Raw genomic sequence first — 27,075 nt, 5'->3', positions numbered from 1 at the left:
ACAAAAGATATTATTACCATTTAATTCTGCTGTCTAAAAACTATTTTTACTCTATAATACTATCAGTATTAGTCAGAAATATTTTTTTAATTATACATTCATACAAAAGAGAATGTAACTGAGAAAAACTGTCAACTTAATACAAAGAAAATATTCTTCAGATAATATTTTAATAATTAACCAGGCGCGAGGTAACAGTTTTTTGCTAGTTTCAGCCCGACGCAGTTATCATTTTCACGTCCAGCTCCACATTGTTTAAACAACAAATGCACTCACGCCCATCTGTTCGCCCATGGGTGTGCTAGTCTGAAAACGAGTTGTGCACTGATGGCTCGTTGCTATTTTGAGGCAATTGAAAACGACTGCGCCATTGACCAACAAAAACCTGGTCTAAAGTCAATAGCGCAGTATTTTTTGTGTTATTTAAAGGACATGTTAGCAATATGCTCCTATAGGCGGGTGCACAAAGCACATACTGTACACTCTGCTTGTTACACACACAGGGATGCACAGCAGCACACAAACATTTGTAAATATTAAAAATAAAAGGATTCCTCTCGAGAAGCATTCAGTCTTTCCGAACGCAAATTCCACCATGTAAATAGCGAATCCGCCATGGTGCAAGCGCAACCTTTTAAAAGGAAATGGAAGATGAGACTCTGATTGGTTTATTGCACGTTACGTGCAAAACACACCCATGACTCATTAGGAGACTAGGTACAACACTTATGGACCATGCGCCTGGCACACCGACCGTTTTTTTTTTTCGTCATTAAATTAGCAAAAGTGGATTTGCACATGCCCTAAGTGCACCTGCACTATGCGCTTCAGACCAAGCGCTCAGATCGTTAAAATAGGGCCCTTAATGTTTTTCCTCATTTACATTTATGCATTTGGCAGACGCTTTTATCCAAAGCGACTTACATTGCTTTTAAGGTACACATTTTACATTTTGTCAATTCTTGCTTTCCCTGGGAATCGAACCCATGACCTTGGCGTTGCTAGCGCCATGCTCTACTGTTTGAGCTGCAGGAAATAGTATAAATGTATCTTTAACTGCTTTTATATTTTAGGAAGTGGGTCCCTCGCAATGGGATCGCCATATTTGGGGGTCCCTGGCATCACACAATTCAAATTTCCCTGCAAAAAAAATTTATAATTACAAAAAAGCCCAAAAAACTCTGCAAAAAATAAAAGCTTTAACCACCCTATAGTTTGTTAGAAGTATTTTATGAAACTGACTAGGATATTTTAATGAATATATGTTTGTTTTTTGTTGTTTTCATATCATTGAAAAAAATGTTTTCAATAAGATGCCTAATGTCTGTTATAACGGGCTGCCCCCGACTAATGAGTTCTTCTAGTCGACTAGTAATCATTCATTTAAGTCATTAGTCGGCTAATCGCATGTTTATATTAATATATAATTGGGGGAATAAAGCTAACCTTTAATATACAATATATTGCCAAAAGTATTTGGGACACCCCTCCAAATCATTGAGTTCAGGTGTTCCAATCACTTCCATGGCTAAAGGTATATAAAATCAAGCACCTAGGCATGCAGACTGCTTCTACAAACATTTGTGAAAGAGTGGGTCGCTCTCAGGAGCTCAGTGAATTCAAGCGTGGTACCGTGATAGGTTGCCACCTGGGCAATAAGTCCATTTCTGAAATTTCCTCACTACTAAATATTCCACGGCCAACTGTTAGTGGCATTATAACAAAATGGAAGCAATTTGGAACAACAGCAACTCAGCCACGAAGTGGCAGGCCATGTAAAATCACAGAGCATGGTCAGCACATACTGAAGAGCACAGTGCCCAGAAATTGCCAACTTTCTGCAGAGTCAACAGCTACAGACCTCCAAACTTCATGTGGCCTTCAGATTAGCTCAAGAAAAGTGCTTAGAGAGCTTCATGGAATGGGTTTCCATGGCCGAGCAGCTGCATCCAAGCCTTACATCACAGAGTGCAATGCAAAGCGTCGGATGCAGTGGTGTAAAGCACGCCGCCACTGGACAGAGCACTGTTATCTGGAGTGATAAATCATGCTTCTCTGTCTGGCAATCCGATGAACGAGTCTGGGTTTGGCGGTTGCCAGGAGAATGATACTTGCCTGACTGCATTGTGCCAAGTGTAAAGGTTGGTGGAGGAGGGATTATGGTGTTGGGGTTGTTTTTCAGGGGTTGGGCTTGGCCCCTTAGTTCCAGTAAAATTAACTCTTAATGTTTCAGCAAACCAAGACATTTTAGACAATTTCATGCTCCCAACTTTGTTGGAAAAGATTGGGGATGGCCCCTTCCTGTTCAAACATGACTGCGCACCAGTGCACAAAGCAAGGTCCATAAAGACATGGATGAGCGAGTTTGGTGTGGAGGACCTTGACTGGCTTGCACAGAGTCCTGATCTCAACCCGATAGAACACCTTTGGGATGAATTAGAGCGGAGACTGCGAGCCAGGCCTCCTTGTCCAACATCAGTGCCTGACCTCACAAATGCGCTTCTAGAAGAATGGTCAAAAATTCCCATAAACACACTACTTAACCTTGTGGAAAGCCTTCCCAGAAGAGTTCAAGCTGTTATAGTTGCAAAGGGGGGGGGGGGGGTGCAACTCCATATTAAACCCTACGGATTATGAATGGGATGTCATTAAAGTTCATAAGCATGTAAAGGCATGCATCCCAAAACTTTTGGCAGTATAGTGTATACAGGGAGTGCAGAATTATTAGGCACGTTGATTTTCTGATCATATTTTTTTTTCAGGCACATTTGACCAATTCCAAACCACAGTAATCCTAATAACTACTATTGATTTAGTATTTAATAATGTATAAGTGATATATAATTGTTCATGAAGGCTGGAAATGAAAATCACCTTATATTCAGGTGTGCAGAATTATTAGGCATGTTTTCTTTTACAGATAAATTGAGCCAAAAAAGAGATTTAACTCAGACTGAAAAGTCAAAAAGTATTAAATGCCCATGAGAAGGATGCAATACTAATGCAATACTAGACATTGCAGTTAAGGCATGACCATTGGACAGTGAAATGCTCGTTGGGTCAGCAGGATCTGACAAAAACAGGTGGTGAAGAAAAGACACCTGTTAACTGCAAAAGAATTAAGAATTAAGGTGAAGAATTAAGGGTGAAACCATCAGGAACCCTTTAGTCTCCAGCGCCACCATTTTCCAGAGCTGCAACCTACCTGGAGTCTCCAGAAGTGCAAGGTGTCAAGATCTCAGAGACTTCAGTTAGGTAAAGAATCCTAAAAAATGACCCCCACTAGATAAGAATCACAAGCTGAAGTGTTGTAAAATACATGAAGAAGGTTTTTTTATAGGCTTTATGGACAGATAGGTTGAGAGTGATTCTTGAAGGACCAGCACCACATCCTCTAGTACCACTGTTTGAAGAATTCATCTTCCAGAATCTGGCAGTACGTTTTGGGAGTTCATTTTTAGTCCATCTCTGCAAAACGGACTTCAGGATGGACTAAAATGAACTCCCAAAACGTACTGCCAGATTCTGGAAGATGAATTCTTCAAACAGTGGTACTAGAGGATGTGGTGCTGGTCCTTCAAGAGTCACTCTCAACCTATCTGTCCATAAAGCCTATAAAAAAACCTTCTTCATGTATTTTACAACACTTCAGCTTGTGATTCTTATCTAGTGGGGGTCATTTTTTAGGATTCTTTACCTAACTGAAGTCTCTGAGATCTTGACACCTTGCACTTCTGGAGACTCCAGGTAGGTTGCAGCTCTGGAAAATGGTGGCGCTGGAGACTAAAGGGTTCCTGATGGTTTCACCCTTAATTCTTCACCTTAATTCTTAATTCTTTTGCAGTTAACAGGTGTCTTTTCTTCACCACCTGTTTTTGTCAGATCCTGCTGACCCAACGAGCATTTCACTGTCCAATGGTCACGCCTTAACTGCAATGTCTAGTATTGCATTAGTATTGCATCCTTCTCATGGGCATTTAATACTTTTTGACTTTTCAGTCTGAGTTAAATCTCTTTTTTGGCTCAATTTATCTGTAAAAGAAAACATGCCTAATAATTCTGCACACCTGAATATAAGGTGATTTTAATTTCCAGCCTTCATGAACAATTTTATATCACTTATACATTATTAAATACTAAATCAATAGTAGTTAATAGGATTACTGTGGTTTGGAATTGGTCAAATGGGCCTGGAAAAAAAATATGATCAGAAAATCAACGTGCCTAATAATTCTGCGCTCCCTGTATATGTAACCCCCTCCTGTTCAAAACGCCCACTCCAAGTGGGACTCGAACCCGAGTCCACGGGCATGAGAGTCAGATGCTCTAACAAGGAAGCTAAAGGCTGCAACCTCTAGATCAGTCACTAGAGCGTCTCTTGAGATCAGGGGAGTGAGGTTTATTCGCACAGCAACTACTAGCTGGTTACATATAGCCTATTCCACGCTCATGCGCACTCATAAAGCTTGCTGCAAAGCACCGGCAAGGAGACATTTTAAGTCTGTGTTGGCAAAGATGAAGTTGAAGGTGCTGACTCGCCATCTAGACCCTTAGACAGTTTCAAATTATGTCTTGCTCTTATCTGTATTTTAAGTCGTTTCCGGGAAAAAATCTGGGAAAAAATGCAAGTGATCACGCCGGTGCCTCCATGTCATACAGTAACTGCACTATACTTTAGCTTCCACAATCCGCACCAACACTTGGATGTGCGTTAGCGTGAACAGCCATGTAAAGCTACTTGCATGTTTTAAATGATAAGCTATATTTGAGGTTGATAGATGATAGGCGAACGTTTTGATTTCCTGCCCGACATACTGTAATCACCACAAGAACCAGCTCCACAAAAAATGAGAAGTTTAATGCTGTTTTCATTCTTGTCCTGAGTGTGTGCTGCCCTCTTACCTTACAGGTTATCTTTGAGATAGTTTGTGCTTTTTTTAGGAGGAAGTTTTAATATGCTTGGAACAGAATTCACACATTGTTACACCCGGTATGCTTATAACCTAGCTAACCTTCCATATCACAGACACCAACCAATCACTCTTGAGCAGATGCGGAAAATATGTCTGCTATTTCCTGACCAACATTCCTATGTTATTGTTTGGATTTTTACTATGAGCGGAACATTAGAATGCATTGTGTTGTGCTAACACGCAAATTAGTACACGTATTAGTATATGTGTAGGCATTTGTGTGTGTGTGTGTGTGTGTGTGTGAAAGAGAGCAAGAGGGAGGGCCTGTTTTCTGAGTGCTAAAGCTGTTAAGCTCTTATGTAATAACCAAGTGAGGTCATATAAAATGGGATCTTACAGAGGCAAGTGGATGACCGTTAGATGCTCTGAGAGAATAGGATGCATACTATATATTACTGGAATTGTAACAATTTTACTGCTCAGAAGTTGCTCTTTTCATATAAAACTTTGTTTGTTTCAACAGGGTCTGAATGTTTCTCCTGTTATTCCTTGAAATAAACAAAAACAAAAATGAGGCAATTGCTGACAAACAGTAAGAACATAGAGCTATAACATGAGCCTGGATGCCTGTCCAGATTTGATTTTGAATTTGAATTGACAATGTTTCCTTCTGTACTGAAAAAAGCTTTTTATATTTGGCATTGACAATTTTCTTTTGTATTTGTTTGTTACATAGTAAAAAAAGAGAGTGAATTTTACATTAAAAAACATAAGAATAATCTGTAACACTTTTTTTAAAAAAAGTTTGCATTGTAGCATTTCCACAAGCTGAGGTAAATATTAATATTTAGAAGGTGCAATCAGTGTAATGCATACAAATACAAAACACTATCATGGTGAAAAAATAGCAGGTTTTTGTTTGTAGCATTTTTACAGTGTTTTACCACTAAAATTACAATAGCAGACAAATATTGAAGAAAGAGGTACATTTCTTGTGATTGGAGCTCTGGACAGACAGAAAGAAAAGCCATGGGAGAGAAGGAAATTCCACAGTTATCGTTTACCTCAGAGGAGGTGGAAAATGGATCAGCCCTGAGAATGATGTTATCGGAGTGTGTCTGTGTGTATTATGCTCCTGATGTGGTTCCTGTTTTAGTGGAAAAAGGACTGTGAGAAAAGGAAAGAGAGCACAGAGAGAGATGGAGAGAGTCAATGAGGGAGAAGGGAAATTAGGGGAAGGTTGTGTTTCATTTTGTTTTGTCCTGTCCACTCATGCACCTGCCCAGTTATATGTGCCTAGATGATGTCATGTACTGATTAGACACTGTACTCACTCTACTCCCATAAACAACTGGACACACAGTTGTGTGGGTGGACCAAACCCATATGTGTGATTTGGGTTGTCATAATGACATTTTATTGACAACTAGTATTGTTATATAATGCTGCATTTTTAGTAGTTGATACTATACCAGTGAAATTGAATGATTCTTAATACTATTTTCATTAGCTATTGAATACTTTCCACTATTTAAAGGAACAATCCACTCATTTTCCAACTCCCCTAGAGTTAAACAGTTGAGTTTTACCGTTTTCGAATCCATTCAGCCGATCAATGATATTACACAGCGCTTGAAAATAGGCTAACTTCCATCAACATAACCAACGTGACAACCTGCTAGCACAGGGAGCGTGCTTTGTAACCATTGAGACATTTGTGAGAGATGATTCAGAAGATATTTACTTTGGTGCAGATCCTGAACCGTATCACAAACTAAGTTCCGGTCACGTTGGAAGTTACCTTGCTGGGGACTAGTTTCTGTTGGTCTTATAAACTCAGTCCAGTTTTAAATAGGAAATCCAGTTTAAAAACTTGACTGGCTATTAGTGACAGTACACAAAAGCGCAGACCGTTTTCAGCTCCATATATCCTCACCTCAATTGACTTGAGTGAATGGCAAATTCTGGGAAATGTATGTTATCATTAAAGTTTATCCCTCTGTAGCTTTAACCCTATTGTCTCCCTCTTTTTCTGCAGTTTGTGGATGTGACTTGGCTCAGGGAGGCTTTTTTGTGCGGCAAGGCGAGTATATCTGCACTCTGGATTATCAGCGACTCTATGGCACCCGCTGCTTCAGTTGTGAAGAGTTCATTGAAGGGGAAGTTGTGTCCGCCCTGGGCAAGACATACCATCCACGCTGCTTTGTCTGTGCCATCTGCAAGTAAGACTCACACGCACAAACACAAGCATACATTCACTATTGGTACTTTTAACAATTTGGGTAAAGTAAGGAAAGAGTAACCTGACTTCAAAATGTTATTCACAAAGCTTATTCAATATAAAATGTATCAATAGATTAATATATATATATATATATATATATATATATATATATATATATATATATATATATATATATATATAAACTTATAATTAATCGCACATCAAATTTAGCTGAGAAATTCGACATGTTGCCCTTATCATGTGACCTACCAGCATCCGTTGCATTGCATCACTACCATTCACAAATCCTCTTCTGTGGCCTCATGGCATAGTAAAGTGTCCATCATATGCACACTTCAGAATCTCGCCGGAAGTAGTAGGTCATCTGGGTACTTTTTGCATACTCTTTTATGAGTATTGTGAATTCGGACATACTTCTTTTGTCACATACTGTTTTTCGCCTACTATAGGAAAGTATGCGCTTTCGGACGCAGCCAGAGAGTCATTCATTCGATTTCTTGCAAATGGCTGATTCATTCTGGAATTAAGTAAATGGCTCTCTTTATGAATGGGCCTTTGAACCATTGGTTCACCCGAGTCGTTGAAAACACAGATTCATTCAGTAATGAAACACAGCTGTGTGTTACTCGGTTCTGTTGTGGCTTTATAAGTTATATTTTTGTTGGCAAAATTTAGCAAAAAGAGACAATATTGTCTCTAAAATATAACACAATATTAACTTCTTGCTTATTGAACTGTTGTATAAATATCACAGTTGCACTCGTGCTAATCAGGAAAAAATATTGTTACTCGAAATTGCTTAAATTTATCGTATGTCAAATGATAACTATATCATTTTGAAAGGTTCTGCTGCTGACTGAGTGTGTGAGTGATTTTTATGGTAAGGCAGTCTTGTTACTGAGGGAGGGGAAGGAAAGGGCACCCATCAGCTTTCAGGAAGAAGGTTAAGTGTATGCTCCGCTCCCAGGCCACTTATTTCCAGAGTGGTGTAGGGTGTCCCTCAGTCTCTGAATGGATGTTGTGTATGTGCATGTGACATGTTGCTCAGGACGAGTCCCTCCTACATTTCCATAGTGATGCCCATGTTTCTGTGGACACGGTGTACCCATTTGGTATCTTGGGTGCGACTGGATGTTAAATCACCTCGTAAATATCTCATTTGTAGTTACTCTGGATGACTCTATCCAGCCTATTCCAACACATAGCGTTTCTATGTTTGCCAGTTAGAAATGATTGTTACTGCTATTATTATAACTTTAATGGCAAGCTAGTAGGTGTGAACAGAGGTCTGCAAAGTAGCTCTAAATGAACTAAATTGGGCCAACAACCACAGGAACAGAGAATTCATTGTTATACCAAGAAAAACAAAAATCAACATCCATCACAAAGAGTTTGGTGTAACATTGGCTAGCACATCGGTTTTAAATTTAAAATCTGGCAATGGTGTGTTAATAGGACTTAGACATTCACTCTTCCATTGGGTGATGAGAGCTAGAGAGCTGATGATCAACATACCGCGATATCATCAGCTTTCATACTGAACTATCAGCCAGATATAATTGAACCTGTGCCATCAAGCCTCTCTTATGAAGGCCTGCTTCACTCAACCAAGAGGTCTTATTCTTGCCCTATTCATTGTAGAATAAAATCTAATGATGGTTGGTTAGTTAAATTGATTCAGTTAAGTTTTAGCTACACAATGTATTTGAATAGTTTATACCGTAGCTAGTCAATATTATAGTTATTATACTTATTTAATATTATATTTAATATAGTTATTTTAAAGTGTACAATAAAACGGACAAAAAAAGCATCATAAATGTAGTCCAAAAGAATGTGGCTTTATATGTGACACTTCTATAAGTGTTCTAAATGATTGTTTTGAGTGAAGAACAGTCTGAAATGTAAGTTCTTTTACACAGAATAAACCCTCCCCACAGCTCTGAAATCTCTTTTATGTTTGTGTTTGTGTATAATATTGTATGCAGAGACCTGTTGCAGCAGGTCTGACACCAAAAATGTTTGCCATTTGTGTAATAACTGGTTGTGATGTGGCAGTTTGAATATGCAAATGTCCAAATAAGTTACAGTAGGTTACATACAGTACCTATTATTGCAACTGAGAAGTGGATGTTTTTCATTAAGACAGTCACTGGTAGAAGTTTAGAGGACTTGAAATGTTGTGCACGTGTCTTTTTGCCTTCTTTTATGATGCTTTTTTGTAACATTTGAAGCCCGACAGCATCTGTCCCCATTGCTTTTCGTTGAATGGAAAAAAAACGTTTCTTTTTTTTTTGATTAAAGGGTTAGTTCACCCAAAAATGAAAATTCTGTCATTAATTACTCACCTTCATGTCGGTCCAATCTCGTAAGACCTCCGCCCATCTTCGCAACACAAATTAAGATATTTTAAATGAAATCCGAGAGCTTTCTGACCCCTCCATAGACAGCAATTCAATTACCACTTTCAAGGCCCAGAAAGGTAGTAAAGACATCGGTATTCTTGTCGCTTCATAAAATTAAAGTTGAACCACTGGAGTCACAGGGACTGTTTTAACGATGCTTTTACTACCGTTCTGGGCCTTGAAAGTGGTAATTAAATTGATATCTATGAAGGAGTCAGAGAGCTCTCAGATTTCATCAAAAATCGAGTCTCACAGGGTTTGGAACGACATGAGGGTCAGTAATTAATGACAGAATTTTAATTTTTGGGGTGAATTAAACCTTTAAATTAAATTTTGGGTGAACCGTTTATCCCTTTAAGAATGCATCTGCCTTTGCTTATGCTTAGTTATTTGATTTATTTGAAAAGATTAACAAAGCAGTGATTGTCTCATAACTTAAAGGGAATTTCTTGCAATTTTTGCAAGCTGCGAATATGCTAAAATGTTTTTCACATATTTAATGTAGTGCCCCTACATCTGAGCCTAATTTAAAATGGTTTGCTAAAAACTAGTTTAAAGTTCATCCACATATGAAAGTGACTTTATAACCTTGGTAAATGATGAGGTGACTGTGTGCATTTCTGGCAGGCAGCCGTTTCCAGCTGGGGACCGCGTGACGTTTAATGGGAAGGAGTGCGTTTGTGAGAAATGCACTCAGCCTGTGCCAGTCAACAGCATGGCACCCCCACAGGCTGTGTACAGTAAGTTCTCTGTGTTTTTGCATTGCTATCGGTTTCCATTATATGTTAAACTCTTACCCATTCATTTCCTAAATGTCTGTAATGGCAGCTCTCTCTGCCGTTTCATTACTACACTACACTTTTGTCTCGCTCTCTCTGCAGATTGCTGTGGCTGTGGAAAGGAGTTTAAAAATGAGCAGTCACTGGTGGCGTTGGACAAGCACTGGCACCTTGGCTGCTTCAAGTGCAAAGTGTGCAATAAAGTGCTTAATGCAGAATATATCAGCAAGTTAGTCCCACTCTTGCTGTTATGTGTGAATGTGTAGATGGGTGCTTGTGTGTGTTTTATCAATCATAGCTATGTGATATAGTGATCTGAAAGCCTGCTGAACCCTCTGGAATGACTCAACGTTATTGAAGTGCTCTAATATGATAGAACAGTGTGAGAATTCTCAAGGCCAGAGAGGCTTGTCACCACCTTCGAGTTCAAGGGAATTACATCTAATGTAATGTGTGTTGATGTTCTGTAGGGATGGGATCCCTTACTGTGAGGCAGACTACCACGCCATGTTTGGCATCCAGTGTGATACCTGCAAGAAATACATCACTGGAAAAGTACTTGAGGTTTGAAGAAATCTTTACTATTTGACAGTGGTTCTTTAATGAATGAATTATTTAATGGATGGAAGTCAGTGAATGGATGCCATAATTATGTTGTTGCATTGCTTAAAGGAGTGATGAATTGAGAAATCAACTTTCCTTTGAGCCTTTGGTATATAAAAGTTTATCGTAATATAAGAATATCCTGTAAGTTTCAGAGCTGAAAACGTCCTTGTTAGTCAAAGAAAAGCTTTTATAGACACCAGGCCCAGAAAATGAGAGCTCTCAGAATATGTCGACGATTGACGTCATAGAATGCAGAAGCACTGCCTCAAGCCCGCCCACCGACTCATGGAGCTAAACGGGTCGCGCCACCGAGTAGCTCACGTGCGTAAGACATTGCGTTTGTTCGCTTCATTTGACCGCAGAATCGATTGTAAACAAGATAGAGGTCGAGACTGGTTTTGCAGACATATTGAGATTAAAACACAATGCTGTGCCTTCTATATTGGATCCGACAGGAATGGTGCAACACACTTATGTGAGTAAAACATGTTTTTTTATATGTGTTAGTATTGCATTGTTACAGATCGTTTGATATCTATTGATTACATACCTTAGCACGCTGTCACAGGCTGGAGAAGGTGTTATTAGTTCATTCGTGATCAGACTCTGACTTGTAACGCCAGCTCACAAAGCCCAAAGTCCCAGGGCTATGTGTTTTTCAGGCGGGCTATAGTGAAATAACATTCCTTTCTTGCGCACGTGCGTGCGTGTGTGTGTTTGTGTACGGTTCGCGTTATATTCACTGATTATAGGGCGAAATGATACAGAAATAACATTCCAGTCAATTGTGGGTGGTGAGAGATGAATGAGAGATGAATCATTGTGTTTGTTTGATAAAGATATTTTGCGAGTCCTGTGAGCGATTCCCCAGACGCTTTCAAAACAATCCCCACATGTACTGACAGGGGAGCGGAAACTCATTAAATATGCAAATCTTATCCAATCCTAGCCGTGGGCGTTTACTTCCAAGTCTTCAGTGTGGCACGCCCATCAAAACAGACCGTTTTTCAGAGAGCCTCAAAACCTAGACAGAAAATAGCCTATTACTTATTCATTATGATGTTTCTGAATGTAAAAACCACGCAAACGTCATAAGTTGACCTCAGACAACAGTATAAAAGTTCATGACACTTTTAAAGTCAACATGAAATCAAAATGGACCCCATTTTCTTCTTTAAAGACCAGAAAATTGTTGAATAATGAGACGTTCTTATTAAAATGTTATGTATTATTGTAGTATTTATTAATATTTTGAATTTGCTTTAGATGTTTTCATTTTATTTTTGTTTAAAATGTTTGTAATTTTATGTGCTTTTGTCATTTTTATTAATTTAAAACTATACAGTCAAGCCAAAAATTATTCAGACACCAGATAATTTACTATATAATAAACTGTCACATACCAGTAAAATGAATAAAAATTTGGGACCAAAATTATTCAGACACTTTGACCTGACCATGTTTTGCTTAAGCGTTTTATCTTGAATTGCTAATGTGACCTTTTACACCACAGACGGAACAAAATTAAGCATTGCTTGGTCATTGGTTGACCTAAATTGGTATGATCTAATTGTGGACTGCCTGACAGCTGATTGGTTGATTGTAATCCATTACATACCTTTCTATCAAAGTTATCTGACATTATCAAGATGAATTTGTTCTGACACCCTCTGACACTCTTGTCATGTTTTATTGCCATTTTCTAAACTATAGCGAATAAACTGTGATAATGTGAGAAAATGTTGAAGGTGTCTGAATACATTTTGGTTTGACTATATTTCTGTTTAGCTTAATTTTTTTATTTCAGTCAGTTTTTCCAATAGTTCTATATTTTAGAATATTTTATATTTATTTCAGTTGCCAAGTAAATTTTCGCTTAAGTGTTTTAAGATTACGTATTTCATCTACTGTATACATTTTATTTTATTTAAATTAATGAAAATCATTTTTAATAGTTTTAGTTAACAATAACAACTCTTTTTTGGGTGGGATAGATTGAAGGACTCATTACATAATAAATAGCCAATAGCCCTTAGTTACATCACTGCCATAAATCAGGGTGATGGACATTCTCGGTCTAGAGAACATTTGATTGGACAAAAATCTGCCTAGTGCAGCATGAGTCATCAATATTTTTGGTCGGTTTTTCCAGAATAGATATGGATATTTCAAATATGCAAAGTTTCTTCTAAAATAATTTTGTCAACTTTTATGAGTGCACCATCATACAATACAGATTAAAATTAAAGCCTCAATATTATGTTGTGATTCTGGCCACTTTTCATGTTCCAATCAATTCCCAGTAAATACTATCAAGTCCTGCCGTACACTTTTCTAATCAAGAATTCCGTTTCACTCAGAAATATGTTACTTTGACAAGTAAAATTGGTTGCAAATGCTGTTTCATGTTGATTTTAGCATTGTTGCCCTTAAGATTCGCTTGCGAATCTTTTCTTTGAGTGTGTGTGAAAGGCTTTTATTCTCATCTGTGAGCTGGTACTCTATAATCCCAGTGGTCATGTTGGAGGGGGCAGAAGCTGAGTGGGTGTTTACAAAGAGAATCTCAGACAGTCATTTCACAACCCCTCTAAAGCCTAAGTATAGTATAGAACAATCTATGTCCTCATATTGCATCTCCCTTTCACTTTTTTCTGTTTTGTTCACTCTCTTTTGTTCTTACATGCAACCTCTTCCTCATTTTTCTTTAAACAGCTATTTTGTTATACCCTAACAAGCATGCAATTGATGTATTTGTTCTTTGTATATGCTAAGTTTCCAATTGGGTGGTCTCACATGGCTAAATATTTTTTGTAAATCAACAAGTTATGTGTGCATTTCATATTTGTCATAAAAATCTACAGCTTTGTGTTCCTTAGAGCCCTATAAATCTGTGTGTTTATGTGTGTGTGTTATATTTGTCATAAGTTGCACACTGTTGCTATAGTCACTCTGTCCCATTGCCACTGCCACCTTCTCTTAGTAACCCAGAATTAGATTGAGTCACTGTGACATCATAGTTTAGGATGGTATTTTTAACTACACTACTGCTATGCCAAGAGCTTTAAGGAGATGTGAAGTAAATTAAGTCATGCAAAATGGTATCTTGGCATATTCTTTTTTTACATGAACTGAAGACTAGCTGATACAGGTAACCTAATGTTAGCAAGAATAATTAGCCCACCTTTCAGGAGTATTGCCAATTTACAAGCTTAGACACCATCGGGTTATTGAGGTAAAGTTTGTATATCTGTTCAGATGGAAACAGAAAGAGAAAAAAAGTAGAGTGTGTTTTTTAGGCCCAATTGACTTAGGCCCACTGATTGGGAATCATATCTGAACCTGAAATGTCATGACATTTCCAGTGGCAGGACTGTAGCTGTGTTCAAAGAGGATGGCCTTTGAGGAGGAGGGGCTGAGTAGATTTTCCAGTGCAGGTTATGATGCACGTGAAATTAAATCAACAACTGTGTTGAACACTAACAGCAGCACGATGCAGCTTGCTGAACATTTTCGGAGTCCTTTATGACTTAATGAAGATTGATGAAATAGATTAGGTACAAATCTGTACTCTCTCAGAGTAGATGGAACAGTCTACAGCTATTCACCTCAAAGTAAATTAAACTATTTACCTTAAAGGGTTAGTTCACCCAAAAATGACATTTCTGTCATTAATTTCTCACCCTCATGTCGTTCCAAAACCGTAAGACCTTCGTTCATCTCCGGAAAACAAATTAAGATATTTTTGATGAAATCCAAGAGCTTTCTGACCTCACATAGTCTGCAACACTACGACCACTTTCAAGGCCCAGAAAGGTGTTAAAGACATCGTTAAAATAGTCCATGTGACTGCAGTGGTCCGTGTTATGAAGCGATTAGAACACTTTTTGGAAAAAAAAAAAAAAAAAGACTTTATTTAACAATTTCTTCTCTTCTGTGTCAGTCTCCTATGCTGTTCACATTGTTAACACAGTGCAGCGCTTCCGGGTTCTACGTCAGAACGCCGGCTCTGTATTGGCACAATAAGTATTTTCGTCGCTTAATAACATTAAGGTTAAACCACTGTATTCACATGGACTATTTTAATGATGTCTTTAACACCTTTCTAGGCCTTGAAAGTGGTAAGTCTATGGGGTATCAGCTTTTCATCATTCAGGATTTCATCAAAAATATTTTGTTCCAAAGATAAACAAAGGTCTAACGGATTTGGAACAACATGAGGGTGAGTAATTAATGACAGAATTTTCATTTTTGGGTGAACTAACCCTTTAAATTAAAACTAACCTGGAGAAGACTTACACCAAATATTTAAAGGAAAATTACAAAACTACATCATGAAAGAGCTTTTAGAAACACTAAAATTATGAATTATAATATTAATTCATATAAATCTAGAGAAAATATAAGGACAAGACATTATCTTGATATTTTCTGTTGTTGTTGTTGATATTTAAATATGAGACAATACCATTAATTTATGGCATATTATCTTTCTGTTTGTCTTTCACCCAAGGGTCAAAAGGAACTAAATTATTATATTTTACATTTAGAAAAGTTTATGAAAAAACAATGATAAAACCAGTACAAATTCAAATGCCACTGTGATGTATATTTGCACTTTACAAATGTACTTTAAAATGTCATGTAATGCATTTTTTTTTTTTGGTGTTGCAGAAATGAGAATTAGATTTTTTCAGTATAGTACATTAAGCCTCAAGCAATATGGAAAGCCATTTTGTTTATAGTGGTCTGGTCGGAGTTTTAAAATTAAATGAATGTATCATAAGAAGAGAAGTGTGGCAGCTCCTCTGTCTGTGTTCCCTCTACTGTTCAAACACGTATAGTGCAAACAGGTTTTTCTCCCTACTGCTATTAGCTTTTGAACGCTATTAGATAACCTGCATTATTTGGGGTAAATCAATCAATTACATTGTTAGGAGGATTATGACAAATATAGTCTTAATATTCTCTCCATGTGAGTTATGTTTTGTGTATAAATAATTTTTCATAATTTCCTGCAGTGGAGTTGAATGACTGATGTGTGCTCTTTGTTTATCTTTTGCAGGCTGGAGAAAAACACTACCATCCTACATGTGCCAGATGTGCACGCTGTGAACAGATGTTTGGGGAGGGCGAGGAGATGTACCTGCAAGGTAACTTAAATCTCATAAAATCTACATGGTGAAAATGTTTGATTGTGATGCTGGAATTTTTTTCACACAAATCCTGCACAACAATAAAATCCTTTTACATGTAATATTCATAGCAAAAAAATGTATAATAATATCCAAGTACATACTTGAATGGTATAACAATATCCAAGTGCTTAAATGGAATAAATGATCAAAGTTGTCAAAATATTTAAAATAAAATAGATGTCTGGACACTAAACAATTTGGATTACAAATAATTAATCAGATGGGATGGAGTCTTAGTATCATGAATGATTTCTTCTCTGTGCCTCCCAAATCTGCATGTAATGATCTTGAAAAAATGAAGAAAATTGATTTGTTGTGGAGATTTCATTTGATGATTTGTGTCAGAATGCTGCAAGAAACATTTTCTCTGCAAAGTCATTTTAGACCATGAAACCAGACAGGCAGTTAAGACACAGCTGGGGTCTATTGCTGAGGATTTTTGAATAATTTGTATGTACAGTATGTATTTGTGTACTTGGAGTTTTATGCTTAAGAAAACACAGTATATGTACTGACTAGAATATGAATGATAGTTTGCTTTGTATTGTATTTTATTAATAAAGCAATGGACAGTCATATAAAGCCAAAAGCTCACACCAGTCACATCCTATTTATAAAGAAGGTTTTGTTTTTTCTCTTGTGTCCCACTTCAAACGTTGCAACAATTCAGTCTCTCACCGGACTCCTCACAGTGATTTAGCAAAGAAACTCACTGCACTGCAGTTTGTCAAAGGAGATTTACAGTCAGATGTGGGCAAGACTCTGCTTTTAGGTAGCAGAATCAGTTAGAAGCCTTTTTTTCAATCTGGCTGAAATAAAATAAAAGACTGCTGACTCATTCTAAGGGTGAATTATTGTGTTACTTAGTTTATGAATGCCAGTTTATATAGGGATATAAACACCGATCAGGCATAACATTATGACCTCTGGCCTAATATTGTGTTGGTCCCCCTTTTGCTGCCAAAACAGCCCTGACCCGTCGAGGCGTGGACTCCACTAGACCCCTGAAGGTGTGCTGTGGTGTCTGGTACAAAGATAGCACTCCCACAGATGCTCGATTGGAATGAGATCTGGGGAATTTGGAGGCCAAGTCAACACCTCAAACTCGTTGTTGTGCTCCTCAAATCATTCCTGAACCATTATTGCTTCGTGGTAGGGCGCATTATCCTGCTGAAAGAGGCCACAGCCACCAGGGAATACCGTTTATGCTTATGTAGGTGGTACATGTCAAAGTAACATATACATGGATGGCAGGACCCAAGGTTTCCCAGCAGAACATTGCCAATCACACTGCCTCCGCCGGCTGGCCTTCTTCCCATAGTGCATCCTGGTGCCATGTGTTCCCCAAGTAAACGACGCACACACACCCGGCCATCCACGTGATGTAAAAGAAAACATGATTCATCAGACCAGGCCACCTTCTTCCATTGCTCTGTGGTCCATTTCTGATGCTCACGTGCCCACTGTTGGTGCTTTCGGCGATGGACAGGGGTCAGCATGGGCACCCTGGCTGGTCTGCGGCTATGCAGCCCCATACGCAACAAACTGCGATGCACTGTGTATTCTGACACCTTTCTATCAGAACCAACATTAACTTCTTGAGCAATTTGAGCTACAGTAGCTCGTCTGTTTGATCGGACCACACGGGCCAGCCTTCACTCCCCATGTGCATCAATGAGCCATGACCCTGTCGCCGGTTCACCACTGTTCCTTCCTTGGACCACTTTTGATAGATTCTGACCACTGCAGACCGGGAACACCCCACAAGAGCTGCATTTTTGGAGATAATCTGACCCAGTCATCTAGCCATCACAATTCAGACCTTGTCAAACTCGCTCAAATCCTTATGCTTGCCCATTTTTCCTGCTTCTAACACATCAACTTTGAGGATAAAATGTTCACTAATATATCCCACCCACTAACAGGTGCCTGGATGAAGAGATAATCAATGTTATTTACTTCATTTGTCAGTGGTCATTATGTTATGCCTGATCGTTGTATAAGCATGCTAACACCTAAGGTAGATAAGTTACGTGAAATAAGTAAGTTGAATTAAGAAATGTGGGCCCACAAATATTTAAGCCACACTAATAAATCTACACTACCGTTCAAAAGTTTGGGATCTGTAATATTTGTTTGGGGTCTTATGCTCACCAAGGCCGTATTTATTTGATTCTAAATACATTAAGAGCAGTAATATTGTGAAAATTTTATTTAAAATAACTGTTTTATATTTCAATATATTTTAAAATGTAATTTTCAGCATCATTAGTCTTCAGTGTCTCATGATCCTTCAGAAATCATTCTAATATTTGGTTCACAAGTAACAATTCTTATTACATTATACATGATAATTATTATCAATGTTAAAAACAGTTGTGCTGCTTAATGTTTTTATGGAAACAGTGATGTTTTTTACAATTATTTGATGAAAAGAAAGTTCACAAAAGAACAGCATTTATTTTTAATGTTACAAAAACGTTTGCATCCTGAATAAAAGTACTTTTAAACGGTATTTGTGCTATATTACTGAATATCAATCCACTAATAAAAATGCCAGTTTATTAAAAGTAATCGCAAAAATGGCTCAGGAAAGTGAAGTTAGTACTGTTTTTTTTTTTTTTTTTTTTTTTACATACAGCCATTACAAGTGTGACTTAAGTCCCAAATACTGTAGGGCCACTGCATTTTTTTACATGGATGTTTTAGTTATGTTTTGCTTTCTCTTTCATAGGTTCTTCCATCTGGCATCCTCCTTGCAGACAGGCAGCACGTATGGAGGAGAAGAGTAAGGTAACTGCAATCCAATTTGACTTGGAGCTAAATGATCCGAAACAGAGTCATTCTTTTTATGTAAATGAGGCTTATTATATATTGCATCTTTTTCAACAAACTTGCTTCTTTCACCCACTTGAAATAGGTTGACTGTATTTTAAAAGAAAAATGTGAAAAATTGATCATGGGAGTTGTTATTCATCGACTAATGGAGAAAAGTGTTGTAATCTGCAAACATTCAGATAAAAGTTGTTGTCATGCGCACTTTTGGTATTTTAAAGAGCAGATTCAGGTGCCTGGGTCATGGTGGTGCAGTGATACTGTATAGTTTCAGTAAAGTATGAAAGATTTCATCCTCCACAACCATTCTCAGAAGAAAGTTGCAAATTGTGATCAGTTCTAATTTAGCTTGGTTGTGCTGTTAATGAATTTGCTAATGAATTCCTTAAAGTGCCCCTATTATGATTCTTCAGATCTTTCATGTAGTGTGTTAAATAGCTGAATGTTTATGAAAAAGGTCTGCAAAATGTCAAAATTCAAAGTGCTTGATAAATGTAGTTTGTGTCCCAAAAGAAAGAACCAATTCTGAGCTGCCTGAAATGAGTCGTCAATAATTCCAGTCTTTACTTCCTGCATGAACCTACGTAGGTTTGTTTTGCTGCCCGCCAACGTCTACTTTGACCAGCCATCAAACACCGTAGTTATCACTGAGGCCTGCAAGAGTTTGCTTTGTGCTGTCCACATGTTGTCTGCGCAGTGAAAGCAAATCCAGTTTGCATGCACTTCCAAAGGCTTGAATTAATACAGTAAAACTGCCACTCGATCGTTACTGTTCGTATCACTGTGTATACAAGTGCTAAGAAAGCTTTCAGAGCTGAAATTCAAATGTGGCAATGGGAATTTAGTTTCCAACGCACTGTAAGCAGTACACCAATCGCAACAGACTGGGCCATCTGATCAATCAAAGCAGGGTAGGCTCGCAAAGGAGGAGTTTAGAGATTGAATCCTTGATCAAATTGTATCAAACACTGTGAGAAAAGAGGTGATGCTGCAATGTATAGTATGAGAAAAATTGTGTTTATGACTTTGGGTGCATGTAAACCTATTATAGGAGACCTCCAAAACAAAATTAGGAACCATTAAAATAGCATAAAAGGGGCAATTTAAGTGAACCAGGCACTAAATCAATGCAGATGTGATGTGCAAATAAACACCACTATCAGCAGATCTGATTCATTCTTAGTGAATTCCCCCCACTTTTATGTCATTAGACCAAAAAAGACCAAAGCCTATGATGATTGTTTTTATTTCATGGCAGCTAGAATCAGTGACAGCACCTAAAAAGATGTGCGATGTTACAAAATGAAAATGAGCTCTGGTTTAGGTAGCGGGCATTCTCTGAAAAATACTATGCAAAATCATTTACCAGAGAATCCATCGAGTTGCATATCTTAACAAAGGCGATATGCAGTATGTGGAAGCGCTTCACTTTAACAACCCTTTCCCTGCAGAAACATGTGCGGATTCAGCTCAGTGATCTCCATTCCAATGTACCTGAGCAGGTTTGTGACATGCGGCCCACTCCCCTCTGCATGGGCTTACCTCCTGACCTGCTTTCAGCTTTAATAGAATGCTCACTGAGGTCCAAAATGGGCCTAAAAGGCCACCGTAGGCTACCGCCACACCCATTCAGTAGAAATCAGGAACCAAAGAACAGGTCTTAACGTCTGAACAAATACTGTAAATGAGGGTGCGTCTCAATCAGCTACTAAGTTCAGTAGTCATCATCATAGTCATGATCAGGGAGTCTGCCTTTTTAAGGGCTGCCTCAATCACAAAATCCTACCAGTGCACTAAAACGTTCGATCCCTAAAAAGACCCACAATGCTGAATGCTCACTATGTTCCCTTAAAGGGTTACTTCAGTGATTTAGCATTAAGCTTTGTATTTAAACTGGGTCATTTATGCAGTAGAAATGTGAAATTATTTTTGAATTTGGTGCCTTCTAGACTGAGAAAATGTCTCATGTGGATGAAAGACAACAACTCCCAGAATGCACTTGCTTCGCTGCCCTACGAGGCCACTCCGTACACCGTCGTTTTGATTTTCATAGTAATACAATCATTTTGTTCAGTTAGAGAATAAACACTACAATTAAAAACTGAACGTGTGCACGTTTTCAGATCGCATATGGAAGCTAAACTATCACAGGAATCCATTGAAAAGTTGAAACACTCACTTTATTCTGCACCGCGCCCCGTTATGATTGTCCGTGCCGTGCGGCCGCCTGTGTCTTACATTCTGTGCGTGAGATCTCTCCCCTATGGGCGGGTTGAAAACATGCGGAACTGCTCCATCTAGTGGCTGTAGTCTTTAGCCTCTGGCCAAAAAAATCCTCAGATGACGCAAAATGACGATATTTGCGTCATCGGAGGATTTTTTCCAGAAATAAAATGCATAATTCTCTCGTCTCAGGGGGATATGAGGGGGGAAAGTACCATAATTTGAATATACTACCGGGTTTCTACTGATACAAAGCCTTATGCTAAATCACTGAAGTTACCCTTTAACAGAAGTTCTGAAGTGCGAAACATACATTTTGGAAGCCAACTCACCACACTACGCATCTTGCAAGCGATATATGTTTTTTTTTCTTACACAAACCATTATTTAATTATATGTTAGCATAAACACATATATCGCTAGACAGGTCATTAACATAATCTAACATAATGAGGGTGTTGTCATTTCATCAAATAGAGTCATCAGTGTCCCAATTTGTAGTGAGCCAGGGTCCTTACTGTTCTTACCAGTGCCGAATTTATGTACACTATATACCAGCGTAGGAAGGGACGTTCTCACGACTTTCTGTGAAGGTACGCCAAATAACATCCCTGAACCCTTTAAAGAACTCCACATCATGACCGTCTTGGAATGTTCTGGGAACATTACTATGCGGCGCCCTTGACACCAGCGGGGACAACGTTCTGGGAATGTAAAATTTCTAGCGGGGTACTGATTCATGAGCTCGGGAGCTAGGAAATTATTGAGACGCACCGGTGTGTAGGTATATAGAAGACACTGTGAATTGACCTTGAATGCATTACTAATAAAACAGAAAATCTTTGATAATATTGTAATAATAACAATCTCTAGAGTTTAGACTGCCTGATGTTTACTGATATTGAAATGACAGACCATTTTCCCTCAATTACTCTACCATTTGTCCAATGTGCTATTTACACTTTTTATATTTCTACTGCATTTGAATAAGATAAATAAGGTTTTCTTCTCCAATTTTATTTTAAATTAGCATGTAATATATACTTTTACTTGAAAATAAGTAAAAAATACAGATTAAAAACTGTTGCAGTTTACTGTGTATCCGTTCCTATATAACAAGAAGTGTTTGACAAAGCAAAGAAAAAAGCATTGTTCCTAACAGCAAAACCTTTTCTACCTTTCTGTTCTGAATCCTTCATAACCTGTGTGAAGACTGATAAATTGTTGTTACATCCACACAATAGTAACAGCCACATGGAAAATGACTTAACATGACTGTTACTTCATATGATTTCAGTTGAGTCAATAAAATGCGCTAGAACTTTACCATGTTTTTCTCTTTTTGTTTGCTGTCCCCTTCTGGTTTAGTGCTGTTGTGTTTGTATTTCTTACCTTGTTTTTGTTTCCAGGTGACGAGAACCTCCTCTGAGAGCATCACCTCTGCTCCTGCCTCCAGTGCTTCGGGCTCCCCTAGCAGAGTTATCTATGTAAGTGAACATTTGAAAATGATTCCATGCTTTATTACGTTACACTTGTTTGAGTTTGCCACCAGTGGGCAGCAACACACAAGCATACGAATAACCATGAGAGAGTTATCCACCTTCTTCCTGACCAGCCTACTGCATTTTGAATCCTGGGAGACATTTCCGGTTTGGAGAACTCCACTCAAAAAGGCTGAAACTAATCATTTCAAATCATAAGGTTGCTGGGATGTTTTATGTTATGTTTTATTTTCAGACGTCAGAAGAAAACATTTGTCTTTTGCTGCGTTCTTTTCCTCCTGATTATTTTCAGTTTTCTTTGTGTTCCGCTGTAACAGTATGAAAAAAGACAGCATATACTGCGCATTTGTGGTCTGCCATCCCTATTTACTTTACAATATATCCCATGAATGATTCACTGGAATCTATAAAGAACACCAAGTTTTTTTTCAGGGTTTTTTTTCAAATCTTTTTTGTTATAATGTTATTATCCAACGTTTCTAAAGCAGGTGAATATAATATTTGTTATCTGTCAAAACGACAGAAAGCACTTTGAAATATTATCACTCAATGCTAAAATTAATGAACATTTTTGATTAAGGCAAAGTATGTTACATAATAATATAGACAAATATTACTACATTGATATTTAGCCCGTCCATAATGTTGCTGTGGAATTAATCAAGCTTTTAGGGTAATTCATGGTCTGTTGTAGTAATTTGTTATTGCATTCATAGAAAGGGCCTTTCACAAATTTTTTACAGTTTAACAGAAGTTAATCCCATAATTCATACAAAGCATCATTGGACGTAAAAAAAAGGGGACTATAGAGAGTTATAATGCTATAATGTTGCTCTTTCTCAAGGCAAAACTGGGTGATGAACTTCTGGACTACAAGGACCTGGCTGCTCTTCCTAAAATCAAAGCGATCTACAACATTGACAGACCTGACATGCTCTCATACTCGCCCTATGTGAGCTACTCTGTAGAGGACAGGACCTTTGTAGAGGTACAAACACACCTCACACTGGCTTACTGGCTTATTTTGTAAATGAATAATTGCCGGATCCAAAACAACAATTAAAAGGAAATAGAAAAACATAACCTCCATCTGCATAACCCACGCTGGCTCTGTCTTGCTCTGTCTCGCTCTGGCTCACATGCGCGCACACACTGTCACCATGTAATGCACTTGTTAATGCCGGATCGTTTAAAAATACATACCGGAACACAAAAATCCAAAATCTGAAATTTTCCGGAACATGATCTGGCTAAAATTAAGCACTGAGATCCTCAACTTTTGAAATGTTTTACTTAATCACAGGTGACTTAAAGTAAAAGTCAAGCATAATTACTCATACAACAGCTGCAGTATGTGTACTTTTTTGTTATAACAGTGAAATTGTTTAAATCTAATCATCTTCACTCATCATCCAGCATCACTCCAGAATAGTTTTGCTATTTTATTGAAGTATTAGTATAGTTTGTCATGTAAAGCGACTCAGTTAAGGAGAAAAGCTCATTTATTCATTAACATAGCTGCCATTGCTTTCCACTCCATCTTACTCATTTGCTTTCTTTGTTTACAGTCACCCCAGCAACTCACCCCTACTCCAACTGAGGTACAGTAGAGTTGACATGAAGAAACAGGCCCTGTTATTGTGCCAGTGGGTCTTATTTGCTAATCATGGCATATAAATTGTGTAATTGTATGTACAAAAAAGGTTCTCACACAAAATTTCCCCCATATTATTTTTTATTCTCATTTTAATGTTGCTGAATCTGGAGTTTTTTTTATTTTTTATAAAATTGTTATTATTTTAGATATAAATTTGATTCTATTTGATTGGTCTTTTTTATGCAGAGTCTGTGCCAGATTAATAATTTGTCTGGCTCTAAAATAAATAGGGAGTTATTGTAGGGTCAGTTAGTTATAATTTAATTTATTACAATTTATAATTGTAATAATAATAAAAAAATAACAATAAATAGACATTCAAATACATTTACTGAACTTTAGTTGATGATTCATGATTTCTAATTGAAAATGTTTGCACACATGTTTTATGCATATATGTGCATGATTAGTAAATGAGACCTAGTGTTTCCTCATATTTTGTGAATAGTTGTTGTAGTTTGTGAAGTTGAACAGTTGTGAGTTGGTGAATAGTATTGTGTGTTTTTCACCATCTGTGGTGTAATCACTCAATGATCAGCCTAGTTAAGACTGATTATTGTAGATTGGTTTCTTTTTCAGCTTTATGGTTTCCTCCGGTGTGTCCCAGTACTTAGTGGTCACCATTTAACTGATGCTGTCAGACTAAATAATACTGTCTGTTTGTTTCTAGGGAGATGGGGAAAAGTCTCCCCGCCAGAGGAGGCCCTCCAGCCCCAGCTCCAACAGCTCTTTAGGGGGTTATGGCCGCTATACGCCTTCCCGCTCACCACAGACCTACAGCAGACCAGGTATCCCTCCACATACATGTTGATACTTACATAAACATTACATAAACAAAATCATTCTTACCTGTGCAGTTATGTTGTAACTATCTAGTCTTTTCAGTGATTTAGATGTACTGGAGCTTTAAACTTTAGTGTTTTCCCTTCTACACCATTACACGCTGTTCCAAAACCTAGTGGGTCCTCTCCATAGGCAGCATTTTAAGGCATCATAGGCTTAAACCACAATCAAAAGCATATCCTATAAATAACAGTGTTAAAACACTTATTCTTTTCTCCTGTGTATGTTTATATACACTATAGCGCTCTTCACACTGCGCTTAACCCCGAGTTATCATTGCTTTAAACCCCGCTAAACATTTCACACTTGGAATTTTGAAGCAAGGTTAGCACCACTTTAAAACCTGCTCTAGAGCTTTTGCGGTGGTAACCCTGCATCGCTGTGCCAAACTTGCGCAGTGTGAAACGATGCATTGTTAGAATGTTACGACTAGATGCTAAGACAAAACAAATCGTGTGCCTTATATTCTCATGCTTTGGACCGTCACAAAAAAATCTTGAGTTGTATATAAAAAATGTCAAATGCCGACAAAAAATGAATCAATTGGGATGAAGAAGAGACCATTTTATTCTAACCTTTATTGTAGAGATGATTTAGGAATGTACAGTGTGAACCCTGGGTAAATTTTGAACAGTGTGAAATGTGAAGCAAGATAGATCCAGTGTTAAATATTTCAAGTGTGAAAATCCCTTATGTATATTTATGTTTTTACACTACACTTCAAAAGTTTGGGGTCAGAAAGATTTAATGAAAGAAATTAATACTTTTATTCATCAACGATACATTAAAATGATCAAAAGTGACAGGAAAGACATTTATGTTACTAAAGATTTCTATTCCAGTTTTTTTTTACTTTCTATTCACCAATAGAATACTGAGAAGAAAATCCATCAAAAATATATTAGGCAGCACAACTGTTTTTCAACATTGACAATAATGAGATAATAATGAGCACCAAATCACCATATTTTTGAATGATCATATGACACTGAAGACTAGAGTAATGGCTGCACAGAAATTGATTAAATTAAATACACAAAATACATTAAAATAGAAAACAGTTATTTTAAATTGTAATAAGATTTAATTTTTAATTATATAATTGATCACATAAATGCAGCCTCTTAAAAGTTATCGTAAAAAGTTTTGGAACAGAGCTAAAGCATTTCCGTTCTACAATCACATTTTAAACAACAATAAACTTATTTGATGCAGAATATCAAGAACAAAGGAATTCAAGAATGATTTGGTTTTTAGTGTAGTTGCTAATCTCATATTACTTCCATTCTTCCCTGACCGGCTGGGTCTCTTGCTCAGAGCAATATCTGAGCGTCAAATACACCACCCATCCAGAAAATTCCAACTTGTTGCCTGTACCAACCTCTGGGAGGAGTAGCACTCATGGTAGTGCCAGAGGCTCCTCCCCACTGCCTTTGTACAGCAGCAGTGGTAGAAACACTCCACAGGCAGGGAGCGGTGGTGTGGCCCTGTCCCTCAACCCCACTACTCTGGCTTTGCTCCAACAGCACAACTACATCCCTTACCTTAGAGGTACCACAGCTCTTCCCGCAGGCCTTTGTCTGCACTTGTGTGTGCACTTGAATTTGAATGGTACAAGATTAACTTCCCCCTGACAATATGTATGAAAGAGTGCAATACTAAAAATGCTGTTTAAAGAACTTAAATAGGACTGTCACAATGTGCATGGAGTTCTTGCTGTTGGAACTGAATTGCAACACTAATGAACAATGGATCAAGCTCCATAACACTTCGAACTTCATAAAGGTTTGCATTCACAATGGACTAGCAAATTGCAGACATGAAATTACTACCCTATCCTTCATCCACCTTTCCTGAACAGGAATTGAGACA

General features: G+C 37.8%; 1 protein-coding gene across 10 annotated transcripts in view; it reads left to right on the top strand.

The window, feature by feature from the left end:
- The window catches only part of ablim2 (actin binding LIM protein family, member 2), a gene marked incomplete at its 3' end in the record, with an annotated part of 112,693 nt that overhangs the window by 61,907 nt on the left and 23,711 nt on the right, over positions 1-27,075 (top strand). For 3 of the 10 annotated variants that reach the window (XR_013815352.1, XR_013815354.1, XM_079801553.1), the window contains exons 3-14: positions 6,952-7,135; positions 10,191-10,303; positions 10,445-10,571; positions 10,813-10,906; positions 16,011-16,098; positions 18,878-18,936; positions 20,430-20,480; positions 22,611-22,688; positions 23,548-23,691; positions 24,272-24,304; positions 25,031-25,148; positions 26,521-26,754. Coding sequence is in view for 2 of the 10 variants with exons in the window: in XM_079801553.1 (XP_079657679.1) it covers positions 6,952-7,135; positions 10,191-10,303; positions 10,445-10,571; positions 10,813-10,906; positions 16,011-16,098; positions 18,878-18,936; positions 20,430-20,480; positions 22,611-22,688; positions 23,548-23,691; positions 24,272-24,304; positions 25,031-25,148; positions 26,521-26,754 (1,323 nt within the window). The remainder of the gene's footprint in view (positions 1-6,951; positions 7,136-10,190; positions 10,304-10,444; positions 10,572-10,812; positions 10,907-16,010; positions 16,099-18,877; positions 18,937-20,429; positions 20,481-22,610; positions 22,689-23,547; positions 23,692-24,271; positions 24,305-25,030; positions 25,149-26,520; positions 26,755-27,075) is intronic. The other 7 variants (XR_013815350.1, XR_013815351.1, XR_013815353.1 and 4 more) reach the window with 5 other exon arrangements.

Source organism: Gobio gobio (genome assembly GCF_949357685.1).
Source record: "Gobio gobio genome assembly, chromosome: 20".
NCBI classification, from domain to species: domain Eukaryota; kingdom Metazoa; phylum Chordata; class Actinopteri; order Cypriniformes; family Gobionidae; genus Gobio; species Gobio gobio.
This window is presented reverse-complemented; position numbering and strand designations above follow the sequence as displayed.